At 41.2% G+C, this 15,233-nt stretch overlaps 1 protein-coding gene across 1 annotated transcript in view; it reads left to right on the top strand.

The window, feature by feature from the left end:
- Positions 1–15,233, top strand: part of CAPN9 (calpain 9) — a 215,626-nt gene that overhangs the window by 165,585 nt on the left and 34,808 nt on the right. The window contains exons 14-15 of the mRNA XM_069235035.1: positions 7,070–7,127; positions 9,344–9,408. Of these exons, the coding sequence (XP_069091136.1) occupies positions 7,070–7,127; positions 9,344–9,408 (123 nt within the window). The remainder of the gene's footprint in view (positions 1–7,069; positions 7,128–9,343; positions 9,409–15,233) is intronic.

Raw genomic sequence — 15,233 nt, 5'->3', positions numbered from 1 at the left:
CCAACCCAGCAACATTCATTCACCCGCCTCTCATCCATTTCATAATTTAGAGCCTTAGACGATAACCCACATGCTCTACCACTGCCCCAAACCCATACTCCTTCTACGCCAAACAGATAAAAACAAAATAAACAGCATGCCACTCTTAACAATTTTGCATTCCTATGTCTATTACACAACAAGGCTACATTACAAAAACAACGCAACTCACCATGTCACTCGCAACCACCATCTCCACCACTGACACACACAGTCCCAACAAAATGCCTTCTAAGCCTGCTGGATGAGGAACACAAAATAGAAAAACGCTATTATGACCCTCATACAGTTAATGTCAACAGTAATAACACACCTGCTACAGTTCAAAATATACTGATCACCCTTCTACAAAACACCACCAAAACAGAATTTCTAAGCTGCCTACTCATAAATGTTCGATCACTCTCTAAAAACACCACATCTGTGACCTACTCACACAGAACCTGACTTCCTCTTCATAGCTTAATCATGGTTGGGAGATGCCTTGCCCCAGTGTTGCAAAAAGCCTTTCCTCCAGGCTGTTAAACCATCGTACAAAACTGTATAGGCTAAAGGGGAGGTGGACTAGCTGATATAATCAAACAGGCAATATATCTCAGAAAAACAGACATAATCTCCATACAAGGTTGTGAGGCCCTCATCACCAGATGCAACCTTACACCAGCTTCCTCCTATAACTTCATCCTCCTTTACAGACCACCACCTTGCAATTCAACATTCCCAGACACATTTCTAGACACAGTTTCAAACCTTATAACACTATACTCTAACCTATGCATTCTTAGGCACCTAAGCATTTGGTGGCGAATTTAAGAAAATGGGTGCAGCGCCACTTTCCTTGCGCCCCTTAGTGCCCAACTACTGCCCCCATGTGTGCGCCCTAGGGGGCAATTGCGTCTGAATTTTGGATGTTATTGATGTACTGTTCAGGGTTAGCGTCAAAACTTACCCTGAACAGTACATAGGGGCCCATTATAAATAATGGCTTGCCCCCTTTCAAAATGATGAAAAAAATGACGCAAACAAATCCTATAGATTTCTTTGCACCATTGTGTCAGCCTCGCTAACAGGGGAACGCTTCCTTGCATACATTATGCCTGTCGCAGGCATAATGTGGCGCAAAGCGGTTACAAAATGGCGCAATGCATGCATTGCGCAATTTTGTAAATGTGGCACCGCGTTTTTGCCACATTATTGCCACATTAACGTAAAAAAGATGACACTAATGTGATTAAATCTGTCCCTTGGTTTGACAAACCCAATATGTCCCATCCAAAAGCTATTATTACTGGCCTAGTCACATTGAACCTACATCAGATTGTACATAATCCCACAAACATTGCTGGACATATCCTAAATGTCATTTTTGCAAACATTGAACTAGTTACTGTTCAAAGCATCACACCAGTCACATGATCAGACCATTATTTGATAACTTTACAACTTAAAACACAAGTCAACACACCCAAGGCCACCTTATATACATCCATCTATCGACCATGGAACAAATTCAATTATGAATACTTAGAAACACATCTAACATCCAACACAGATCTAGACACAATAAATTGTGTTAAAAAATGTTATAAGAGGCTTTTGATATCCTAATATCAGTCAGAAAAACAAAACTGGACAAAAGAAAACAAGCACCTTGGAGAAACACAGAACTAAAAAAGATAAAACAACAAATCAAAAGGCTGCAATGAACCTGGCTCAAAATAAGCAAGAGAAACTTCAGCTATGCAACTCAACAAAAGATACAAATCATCAATCAAAAAAGTTAAAAAGAAGGTACTACTCAGACAGAATTGAAAATGCTATATCTGCAAATAAAGAATTTTATAAAATTCCCAACACATTTCGAAAACCTAAATGCATGGAAGGAACTCATCCCATAACTCAATAATTCACAGACAAACTGGTAAATCATTACACAACCAAGGCAGACACATTGGATTCCTATTTGAAACAAAGGAAAACCCCCAGACCCAACATGTTTCCAAAAATCCCCTCCAAGAGTAAGCCAACCCAGCCTCTGCACTCTTTAAAAGAAAATCACAAAGTGAATGTATAGATCTGGTCAAAGCAAGCAGGCCTTTCGGCTGCACTTCTGACTCTTGTCCAGCACACATCTTCAAGGAAATTATTTTATCTATCTCCGTTGCCACACCAGTAAGAAGAATCATTAATAATTCTTCAACATTTGGAATCGTTCCTGAATACCTTAAAAAGGCATACATTCGCCCATTATTAAAGAAAACATACCTGGACCCGCATGACCCCAACAACTACAGACAGATTACAAATGAACCTTTCCTGGGCAAACTGATAGAAAGAGCAGCTTTCTCCCAGCTGTCACAATTCATTGAAGATAACTCCACACTTTCAGACTACTAAACAGGATTCTGCCCTGGAAGAGGCACTGAATCTTATCGCCATCTGGGATGATCTTAAAAACACAAAGACCACAATGGATTTGCTGCACTACTTCTTCCAGACCTCTCAGCTGCCTTCGACTCAGTTGACCATGACACCGTAATACAAAGATTATACGAAGCCGGCATAAGTGGGACTGCTCTCGACTGAATCACATCCCACCTTCAAAACAGAACAAATATCTTCCTTACTCCCCCTTTCTCATCCAAACCCTACTTCACAAAAGGACGGGTACCTCAAGTCTCAGTCATCTCACCAATGCTTTTCAACATCTACATGATGTCATTATCGGCAATGATCATTGAATTTCAACTCACATGCTACAACTATGCAGATGGCACACAAATACTACTTAAACTGTAATGCCCTAAGGACATTGGAAACTCACAACTCTTCAATTGCCTTAGAGACGTTGCTGAGTGGATGACATGGAGCCATCTCAAACTGAATTTCTCCAAAACAGAAATACTCACATATGGCAATTGGAAAAACTATGACCCACTCAGTGCCTGGCCGGACGATCTGGGACCACCTCCTAAGGTATCTAAGGAAGTTAGAAACCTTGGAATTTCCATGAACTCGAAGTTAACAATGAAAGCTCAAGTGGACAAATTAGCAAGATCAAGCTTCATCACAATGAAAACTCTGCAACGCATCTTCCCCCACTCTTGTACAATCTAAACTGGATTACGCCAATGGCCTCTACCCTAAATCATCTCTATCTACTAAAGAAAAACAACAACACATTCAGAACTCGGCTGCCAGACTACATCTACAAGTAAAGCCACAAGCTCACATCTCCTCTGCCTTGAGGGTCCTAAATTGGTTACCGTTCTCCAGAAGATCCATCTTTAAGCTGCTTTGTATCACCCACAAAGCAATACATGGAACAGGATCGCTTTCCATCAGGAATAAAATCACAAAATACATCCACAAAAGAAACCTATGCTCAAGAATTGCCACCCCGCCTCTAAATACCACTATACAAAAACAAACTATGGAATTCATTACCCCTAAATGTAAGATCCACAGATAACTATCTCATCTTCAGAAGACTACTCCAGAGTTGGCTCTTTCCTACCATACTGAAACAGCTAGGGACTGCATATTTCTGTAAATGTAAACACTTATAATTGTATTATATGTATATATCTAGATATGTGTATTTCTTTGTACAAATAGGCATAATAACTATTTTATCTTAAACTATATACATACACTTTACCTTTACCTGTTTTAACAAATGTATATTTAACTTACGGTTATATATATATATAAATGTGTTTAGATGTATGTATGAGTGTATATCTTATATATATATTATGTATATGTGTAATTATTATTCTACACTTAACATGTTCATAGGTCATTGCATAATTTCTATATAAATTGGTTGATTGGGTGCTTAAGAGTCTCTGTTTTTATTTTATCTTTCGCAATAGGTAAATATTATCTTAACTCCTTATCTACAACATTTCATTATTGAAATATTGAGGAAAGATAAAATACATCAACTTTACATACTGCAACTCTTACAAGTCTAGGTTTATACGATACAACTTACATTTCAATATATTACATTCCTTATACATATATTCCCTTACTATGCAATCATGTATAGATATATTTATTACTTTAGTCCTAGTGTACAAGAGGAATAGAAACAAATACACTCTTGAAATCCTTACTCTGTCTCACCATCATCCTATACCTCTATCAATCTAGCCTCTATCTCCACTATCTGACTCATCCCAAACCCATTCTACTACTATGAACTCCAAAATAAATCTTCCTAGACTCTTCCCTCCTCTAACCTTCCTGGCTAACCCCAAACCTCAGTTTACTACTATGACTTCCGAAACAACCTTACTAAATTCTCCCTAATGTATCTCTCCTTTAAATCATGACCAACCCCATTTTACTACTACGATCTCCCCAATCCCTTTCAACAGACTCTTCCCTCCCCCACCTCTCCTTTACTCATCCCAAACCTAATCCTGCTACTATGCTCTCCCAATGAACACTTCTGGATTCTTCCCTCTTCTATACATCCATTATTCTATTCAGTCTAACTCATGTCCTCCACTTAAATTAAATTATACCGCCCTATACCAATACTAATATTGTAGTCATATTTCCTTATACTAATCCACCACTAACCCTTTTTGGTTCCAGAGTAGTGTGCTTCGAGCCGAAAAGTGCTTCGATGACTTGTCAGGGGTAGTAAGCTATATATAAATACAATTACAATTACAATTACAAAAGCACCCATTGCCTTGGAAATCATTGCACCAATTTCAGTTACCAACAACACACAGATATATGGTAGAAGAAATTGGATGATCTTGCACTTGGTTCCCTGCGCTTCTCAGATACGTATTATCCTGACTCCTCCATTCTATTTTACAATATCCTAACTAGGACGGGTTAGAATGGTACTCAATTCATGTACCTCAAGAGGATGGAAGATTAAAGTTATCATGCTGGGAGTTGAACCTGTGAAACCTAACAGTATCGCATCCACCTCCTATACTCCTCATAGTCCCAAAAGAAAGTTCTTAAAGAATCACCAATATTTCTCTATATTCACATTTCATCATTTATTATACAAAATTGTCAATACAGAGTTCATATAGTATATAGAATATCATAAATCATACAGATCAACTCAACTTTCATTGTTTCATCATTTCTTACCCTGCCATCATAACACTAAAATCCAATTCACTCATACACACATACTCCATTCAACCATAACTCAAAATCAAGAACCACCTTAGTCCATGAGATACCTCAGACGATGTTCAACAAGACCTTGTTTCTTTGGCTCAACAATTGTCAAAGGTATATTTTTTAAAGTTCAATCAAATGTCAATAAGAGTTATTATCAAGCAGAGGACTTCTGCTTCCTTATCTCTTCATGGTTCATTATATTCTTTAATCTTTTATATCTTCTTTATCCAATAATTACATTATTTTATTGTACATCTGTTGTAACAACCGTTATTGTTCTTTCATCGCTTATATATATTGGATTTGAACTTGTGACTCATTGATTGTGTTAATACAATGACTCAACCGTCATCTGTCTCAAACAAGATGGCTCAAAATAAAGTTCTCAACTTATGGTTTAATGTCCAGGACCCTTCCCTGACAAACTAATATTGAGGTGCTCAATCAGTTTTAAAGGAATGGCACCAACACTATGGCTTTGTAATTAGATTCCAGTCTTTGTCTACGTTTGTTATACTTGTTAGGGCACAAAAGATCTTGTGACTATACGAAAAGAAGTGTTTCAAGGTTTGATTCTGCCAGAAAGGGATGTAAGAAAATCACTTGGCTTCCTAAAAGGTTAGCAAGTCTGCATATTTCTCTGTCGGAATGTATTCCAATCTCTGAGGATGCAAGGACCCTCCATAATTTGCTCTGATCACCTAGAAATTTGAGTACTTAGTATCATAAACAAGGTGTCAAATTTCACTTTCCTGTTCCACCGGCCTATCCTTGTTTTCCAGAAAAAACTTCAGGGATCATGCTGGAAACCGGAAGACATCTATGGCTACAGGTGGAAGGGGGTGGACCGAGTATAGGGGTGTTCGGTGTGAGGGGGGCAGGGGAATTAGTGTATTTATAGCAGGACTGGGGGTGCTCTAATTGGATTGTTTGCCTAATTTAGGGGAGCTTTTAGGAAACTTTATTCCTAGGGCCTTCTTCACTCTTAAATTGAACTATGACTCTACTGTTTGGTGTACTGCAGGCTTCACTGCCAGTTTTCCTCACAAAACATATTCACTACTCATGAGTTTTCTGTCCATTTGGTGGCTCTTTTTCCACCCATGGCACTTCCTGACTGCATGGCAGAAGCTGCAGGGGATGACAAACTCAATGGAGGTTTTTCCCAGAACCCATAGGTCACATAAACTCACCTCTATGATTCACCCAAGCCCCTTGGCTCTCTTACTCCCCTTATCCTGCCCCTGGGATTTTGCCCAACCTCCACGATAAGGACTCAATGTACTTCTTACTAGTATGCTTCCCCATACTTCCTCCAGCTAAATGGGGATGAACTTCAAAGGTCCTCATCTGGGATGTTTCTAAAGCTCCCTCACAAACCACTATGCTGTTAATGGCAGGCTGTCATGGAGGTGTCACTACTGAAAATACCGACAAACCGGTAACTCTAGTTAGGGTGTGTGGTCTGCTACCATTTTGGGCATCCCCCTACCACACACACACCATTCATGAAGCAGAGTCAGCAGCAGCTCTACCTTCAGGACTGCTGCCTTCTCCTCAGTGTAGCTTGGCCAGAAGAACACAGAGGTGAGCGACAGCATTATCTACTGTTTTTTGCTTGATATCACCTTACTGCCCACCTTTAAATGAAGCCCCCTCTATTTTGTTGTAAGTGTACAAATTGAGTTTTTTCAATAGGATTGTCACAAATGATTGTCTGTTTGTTTTTAAAATCACACTGTTTTGATTTGCTGAGTTACAAAATGCTGAATTTGCTTTCAAACTAAATCCATTCTGATTGGATTAAACAGCTAGATACATTGCAGATGCTGTAAAACTATATTTCACTTGTTAATCACAGGACATGGAAATCTCTGCAGAGGAGCTACAATATGTCCTAAATGCAGTGTTGCAACGAAGTAAGTGTAATTAATAGTATGTTTGTTGATTTTTTCCAAATGTGTTTGGGTGCCTTTGACCATCAACTATGTTAACACGTATTTCTAACACCAAAAAGACTGCAATTTTCAGCTGTTGGCTTTGTTTCTTTCATGTGGTTGATACATCCAGTGCACAGACAGCTCGGTGTACTGTGTGTGACAAACATGTTTTATATGAGTGTGCAGCACACACAGTACTTGATTTGTGGCCCCACACTCTCTGTCCTACCTAGATACATTAACAATATTGTATGTGTTTGTGGGGAATTTGTATATCAGTTAGAGCAGAGGACCGTGATGTGTGGGTCACATTAAATTTGATGAGATAAAAGTAAAAGTACCAAGGCCCATATTTAAACTTTTTGGTGCAAAACTGCGTTGATTCAGTTTTGCACTAAAATGTTTAGCACCGGCTTGGCATGGCCATGGCACCTAGTGCTATGCAGGGGCCCCTTGTTTTAAGGTGCCCCCAATGGCACATTAAAATAAAAACAAAAAATACTTACCAACACTTACCTTACTTACCTTTCCTCTGGTGTCCCTCTGGTGAGGGTGTGGGTGTTCCTGGGGCTTGGGGTGGGCACCTTTGGACCCATTCCATGGTGTTTAACCATGGGAATAGGTCCACAGGTCCCCTAACGAATGGTCTGACCCAGGCATTAAATAATGGTGCAAAGCAAGGTTTGCACCATTATTTAGCCCCTCCTTCCACCTGTGTGTCATTTTAGCATGGGAGGATAAATATGGGGCTAGGATAAATATGGGGCTATGGGGATAGCACACATTTTTAGATGGGAATGCCTATCTTGCATCTCTTTGACACAAGGTAGGTTCATGCATCCAAAAAATGGTGCAAACTCCAATATGTTGATGGTAGACGGGTCTTCTGTTTCAGGTGTAAGTGGGGAAAGTATGTTCTTCTATCTTAAACCCATATCTGCACCTTGTATAACTGAGCAAGAACTCTACACACAGGCAGTTGAGTTCAATGACAGATACAGCAATTTAAAATAAAAAGCTTGCTTTTCTAAATAGAGAACATGTGGTTGGAACTTAATCAGCTTGCTTTTCTAAAAAGAGAACATGTGGTTGGAACCTAATCAGCAGGACTTTAGCAAACTGCAGAGGTACAAAATACCAGATGTGCAGTATGTACCATTAGTGGAACACAGCAAAGAGAGAGATTCTTTTGCACCCAGTTTCCTTTATTCCCCACACAGAGATTCATTAGTGTGCCAGTAAATGCATTATACATTGGTCATTATCCTTCAGTCTTCACAAAGGCCATTTTCCGTTAGTAAACACATTGCCCAACTTTCATAATAATCCAGTAAGCACATTATGCAGTGCTATATCACAGCTGCAACAAAAAAATTATAATTGTAGACTTTTCCTGCAATTTTGTTACTAAATGGCTAAGGCAACTAAAAAGTTCCAGACTTAGGTGGTCATTCTGACCGCGGCGGTCGCCGCCCGCCAAGTGGTTCCCGCCGAAAGACCGCTCCGCGGTCAAAAGACCGCGGCGGCTATTCCGGCTTTCCCGCTGGGCCAGCGGGCGACCGCCAGAAGACCGCCGGCCGGCCCAGCGGGAAAGCCCCTGCAACAATGAAGCCGGCTCCGAATGGAGCCGGCGGAGTTGCAGGGGTGCGACGGGTGCAGCGGCACCCGTCGCGATTTTCACTGTCTGCAAAGCAGACAGTGAAAATCTTTGTGGGGCCCTGTTAGGGGGCCCCTGCACTGCCCATGCCAGTGGGATGGGCAGTGCAGGGGCCCCCAGGGGCCCCACGGCACCCGTTCCCGCCATCCTGGTTCTGGCGGTGGACACCGCCAGAAACAGGCTGGCGGGAAGGGGGTCGGAATCCCCATGGCGGTGCTGCAAGCAGTGCCGCCATGGCGGATTCCCTGGGCCAGCGGGAAACCGCCAGCTCCCCTTTTCTGACCGCGGCTTTACCGCCGCGGTCAGAATCGCCCAAGAAGCACCGCCAGCCTGTTGGCGGTGCTTCCGCTGCCCTCCGTAGGGTCGGAATGACCCCCTTAGTGTCAAAAGACAAGTTTTCTATTAAAACATGCCTCTAAAGGAAATGCTTGACTGGGGTTTCTAAATGAATTTCTTTACTTATTCATACTTTCTTCTGTTCCCATATAAAATATTTGAAAGGCCTATTTAACTTGTCTTTTGTTCTTTTCTATTTCAGCCAAGAACATTAAATTTAAGGAAATGAGTGTGCTGTCATGTAGAAACATTATTTCACTGATGGATGTATCCTTTTTGCTCTATATTGTTATTCTTGTGATCATGAAAAGGTGCACTCAAGAATGAATCATACCTCTTTCTGAGGAAACCAGATTTGGGTTAGAAATATGGGTGTGCGAGCCAACATTCTTCTGATGGAAGTGTACAAACATACGTTTGGTGTTTGGGTTAGAATTATGGGTGTGCAAGCCAAAATGTTTCTGATGGAAGTTTACAAACATAAGTTTCTGAAGTTCTAATTTTTCTAAACTTGTTGAAGTTTCCCCACATAAAAAATGTTTTTGCGGGCTGTAATCTTTTTCAGCAAAACCCTTGCTTTAATGAACAATCCTCCACCAAGTAGGTTTCTCGGGTTCTTTTCCTAAAACCCAAGTTTTGTGGGATTTTTGCTCAATTTAAGAAACACAAGCAACACCAACTTGACATTGGAATGCCTTTGGTTCACTGTGTTCTGTGTCAAAATGTCTGCATTACTAACTGGCAATCTTCATTACTCCAGTAACTACTCCTTGTCCCAGTATTTAAACAATTAGAAATTCTTGTGTGTTGCAAATCTGTTGCCCATATACCAGGACTTTTTTTTTCCTTTCCAGGAACTCTCGGTAAAACAACACCCCATAAAAATAAAAACTCCATTCTAACCCACTTCTTTTAAAGCGTGTCACCAGAAAATTAGGAAGGCTTTACAGAGAGAGAGGAAGGTGCAGGTACAGGGATGAGGGAGGAGATAACAGTACCGCCTCATATACGTCCTTGTCCTTTCCCTTACACGTTGGGGGTGTACCTAAATCAGTGAGCCTTCACATCTGACTGACATTATAAGGAAATTCCATTAGAGAGAATACTCAAACCAAAACTCACATTGTTATTCTGAGCCACTTTGAGTCTGTAGTAAGAAATAAATGTGGAGATACCCATGTTGCCACCTTACATATATTAACAATAGGATGTCCAACCTTTTCTGCCCAGTAAGAGCACATTATCTGGAAAATCCATTCCAGTATCTTCATAGGCTAATGAAATGCCAGATTTTATCCATCTGCCCCGCCATTGATAGGTTTAAACGATTTCTATCAGATTCTGGCTGAACCAGTTACAGAAAACTGGCTGATTGCCTAAAGACTGCTGCTATCTACAAACAGATCTTGAGAGCTCTTACCACATCAAGAAAATGAAGGAAGAATAATCTCCGGTCCTCTGTGAAAGGAAGAATTCACTTTGGGGAGAAAGTAGGACCCAAGGGGAAAACAGCCACATTCTCAAACATCTTCAGATAAGGGTAATGATATTGTAAGGAGCCTAATTCCCCAATCCTTCTTACTGTTGGAATAGCAATCAGGAAACAACTTTCAAAGTTATAAATGTCTCAGAAACTGATTCTAAGGGATCAAAAGGGGATCTATGCAAAAAAAAGATAATACTTAAAACAAGTCCCGGGGATGATAGAAATTCCTAATTTTAGTTCTTCGCAAATGAAAACCTTTAAACACCTTAGAAACTAAGTTGCCTACTGAGGGTAAATCACCCCAGGGAGCCCTTTCAGTCTTACTTGCTGACCACTGGAGTCTTAAGATGGACACCGATAGGCATTTATCATGTCAGTTCCATAGGAAATGAAGACTATTCTCGAAAGAGCAGCCAACTGAGGATACTTTATTAGAATTGTACCATTTGTCAAACAAGTCTCAATGATGATTAAAGAATTTCTTAGTAGAATCTCTTCTACAGACCTAGATAAAAATAGAAACAGGAGAGACAGACCCCTTTTCAGGAGGCTCTCCCTCTGACAGTTGTAGAAGATGAAGGGAGTCTAGAGGCAGAACAGGATGAACCAGTGGAGGATGGGGTAATGGAAGAATAAAATCTTTCTCTGTCACAAGGGATCAATGAAGAGGGAATCATGTTGTTCTTTGCCAGAAGGGTACCACCAATATTACTCCAGCTCTCTCATTCTAAATCCTGTCTAGAATCCGGACAATTAGTGGAATCGGGAGGAAGGCATAGAGAAGAGACTACAGACAGGGAAATAACAGGGTGTCTTTACCCAGAGCTTGTTGATGTACTGATCTAGAGAAGTACAGAGGCATTTGGGGATTTCCCTGACTTCTCCAGATCAGTGGGTCAACAGCAAGTCCACATGAAGCAAATCTGATGCACAGTGCTTGCAAAACTAAATGACTCAGGATAAACTACTGGGAACTCTGAAAGGCAACAATCACGCTGTCTTTCTTAATATTGCAAATTCCGTGGGTATGAAGTGTCTTTAGGGAAAGTAGATTCCTCTCTGCCGAGGAAAATACCAGAAGGATTACATGATTCAAAGCTTGAGATCTTGTGTCAAACTGATGGTTCAGATAAGCCTTTGTAATCATAAGGTCTACGTAATATCAGAGCAGTCCCCGAGATCCGAAATGAAAATGTCTGCAAGGCTCTCCATACCACCATTGACTCTTTTCAGTTGATTGACTGCTCTGCCTCTTGAATGGACCAAGGACCACGTGTTGATAAATTATCCATCTCCCTTCCCCAACTCAAACTACTGGCATCTGTAATCAGAATCTTGGAATGTGGAGGGAAAAGTAGAGTGCCTTGCTCTAGAGTTGCACTCATTATCCCCAGGTCAAGTGGTGCCGGATTGAGCTTTAGCTCACAACTGCAGAATTTAATGTTGGGAACTAAATTTGCCAGGATGGGGTCAATAACAAGTGATTGTATGAAATCCAAGTTACATTTAGACAAAGGGTACAGCCTGCCCATGAATATTGGCACAACTCTTTCTACTCACTCTGCAGTAACCCCCGGACAGCTGGGATTACAGGAAGCTTTGGAAATGTTTGCCTCTAGAACTTCTGGAATGCTATTCTCCATCTTCTGGTAACAAGATTTGATGAGAGATAAGAGATAACAGCTTTCAGTGCTTTAAGTATATATTTGCCTATAGGAGCAATGGACTTATCTGGAAACCCTGACTACTCTTCATTATAGTCAGGGAATGCCCAAGAAGAACAAGAATGAGAAGAAAGATAAAACTGAGAAGCATCTGAGGAAACCCGAGAATACTGTGGAGAAGCTCATATCCCTTTGTGATGATCGTAAGCATCAGATTGCAATTTGACCATCTCCCATAATTGTCTCTCAGCAATGGGAGCAGACTTGCTCCTTATTCCATGCAAAGAACTCACCCCTGGAGAAGAAGGAAAGTATGATGCTTCTTTGAGAATATTTTCTCACTATGAGATCTAGCATTAGACAAAGAGACATTAAGAGTCCTTAAATAAGACAAATGGTACCTAATGAAGTCAACCCAGACATGCCTGATTAGGAAATGTATGAACAAAACCTTTACATGCATGTTGGAAATGGCCCTTTCTGCAGGGTCACCCCAGGTGTTTTGCCTTCCTCCTCCTCTTTTGACTGAATTTGTTTTCGTTGGCCTTAGGACACTGGGCACTTTACCACTGACAACCAGTTCTAAAGTGCATGTGCTCTCTGCTTAAAACATGGTAACATTGGCTTATCCACAATTGCCATATTTAATTTACTTATAGGTCCCTAGTAAAGTGCACTACCTGTGCCCAGGGCCTGCAAATTAAATGCTACTAGTGGGTTTGCAACATTGATTTTGCCACCCACTTAAGTAGCCCTCCAAACATATCTAAGGCCTGCCATCGCAGAGCCTTTGTGTGCCGTTTTACACTGCCATGTCAACCTGGCAAGTTAACCTTCTTGCCAGGCCAAAACCATCCTGTTTAATACATATACGCCACCCCTAAGATAGGCCCTGGCCAGGCCAAGGGCAGGGTACATTGCATTTAAAAAGTAGGACATGTACTTTACAGTTTAAGATGTCCTAGAAATGAAAAACTCTTAAATTCATAAACTTTAAATATGCATGTCTGGGGGGGGGGTGATAGCTGGGCTTTGGGCATTCCCTTTAGACAGCCACATACAAATGGAGCTTAGGTGTGACTGATGTGCCATCCACATCCTGATCGGCCATCCTTGGCAGGATGGAAAGGAGAAGCTGACACACCAGAATAGTCTGTCCTGCCCCAACATAAAGAGCTGCATAGCCCCCTGTAGTGAGTCTGGAGCCAGTGCAAGAAGGACAGATATTCTGTGCAACTCAAAGGCTTCTCTTTGAAGTCTCTCCCACTTCAAAGGCACAAGTGGAGATAAGTACTGGACCTCTGCCATCACCACTGACACATTGGCCCCCTTTGCATGGACCTGAGTCGACACACTGCCGCTCCAGCGTGGATCAATCTTGTGCATCACCTTCGGAACTGCCTCATCTCAGACCCAACACATCACACATGCTGATTGGAGAAAATCAATGCATCCTCTCTACTGTGTGGGAAGTATCAACGCATTGCCTCTACTGTGGAAATCAACACAGATGCTTTGCTTCATCCTGCTACCCGCATCTTCGACGTCAATGCAACCAGGATTAAGGTACTTTAGTTTAGCGGGCTCTAAGGGTCCCTGTATCCGGCGCACGCTCCATCCCACTTTTGACCATATATCCCTGGTTGGCGCTTCTTATTTACTGTTTTACTGTTTGAAGTTCTGCAAAAACACTTAACACATTACCCCTTAAGTTAAGCCTGACTGCTCTGTGCCAAGCTACTGGGGTTGAGGAGAGGTTAATTTAGGGTGTGTTTGTGGCTTACCCTGACTAGGATTGTGGTTCCTGCTTGGACAGGGTGCATACCTCCAATATATCCAATTTCTAACAATATATTTCTTAAATAAAAATGTTTCAATATTTTTTGGCAACATAGTGCTTCACCACGATGAAAGACAGTATTGTGCAGCGAAACTAAAACAGGAAAATAATTAGGTCCCAAACGCGTAGTATAAGTCCTTTATTTATTTTTTCCTAATTGGGAAGTATCAAATTGCAAGGAAAAAAGACATATAGACAAAGCTTAACAAGTCTAAATTCATAAATACACAAAATGTCTAATATATAAATACCAGAAATTAATCATCAACAGTACAACTCATGCCATTTTCATCCATCACATATAGATACCTAATTAATCTGTAAGAAAATCAACCCAACGTTGTGTTTAGTCCTTTTTTTAATGTTGTTTTCTACATAAAAGCTGAAATCCACAAGGACTGCCAGGTAAGGGATTAAGCCAATATTACTGCCTCTTATGCAGAAACAGACTATACCTCATCAAGCCTTCACATTGCCCCCCCAAAAGCACTACATGGTCACAGCCCCAAGCTTGTGAGGGATGCCCCAGATAAAATCAGGAAAATAGAGGTATTTTAATCCCCCAGGGTCTGAGACAACACAGGACTGTACCTAGGTCATGACTGTAGTTTCCAAGTAGCAAGAAAGCATACCCCTTGGGCAGCCTATATGTCATGCCATGGAATGTGTAGATTTTCCAGGCTATTTTGTGATGGTTATTGCCGTGGTTAGGAGTAAAGAGCATAATAAGAGCCCCTAGCACCACCGGAACGTCACTTTTTGTGATGTTCTGCATTCTGCAGCACACATAGAAACAGCAAATCGCCATTTAAGACTGTTTTTTGTGCAGAAAGGTGTTCCATCCTGCACAAAAACAATCTCCACCTCAAGGCAGCCATCGTTGCACTATGGTGCAAGGGTGGCTGTGTAAGCGCATGGCAGCAAATTTAGCGCAGGAGGAAACACAGGGGTGCGCCATATTCTGGTAAATACGGAGCATCCCTGCATTTTGAAAATGACGGTGCGCTACGCTGCCAAATATAGTGCAGTGCCGCGCACCATCATTTTCTATTAAATCTGGCCCTAAATCTTTATCCTTCGAATGTTGTGTGACTCAAACTCT

The sequence above is a fragment of the Pleurodeles waltl genome, chromosome 5 (assembly GCF_031143425.1).
Source record: "Pleurodeles waltl isolate 20211129_DDA chromosome 5, aPleWal1.hap1.20221129, whole genome shotgun sequence".
NCBI lineage: Eukaryota > Metazoa > Chordata > Amphibia > Caudata > Salamandridae > Pleurodeles > Pleurodeles waltl.
The sequence above is the reverse complement of the archived record's forward strand: the minus strand, read 5'-3'. Positions and strand labels throughout refer to the sequence as shown.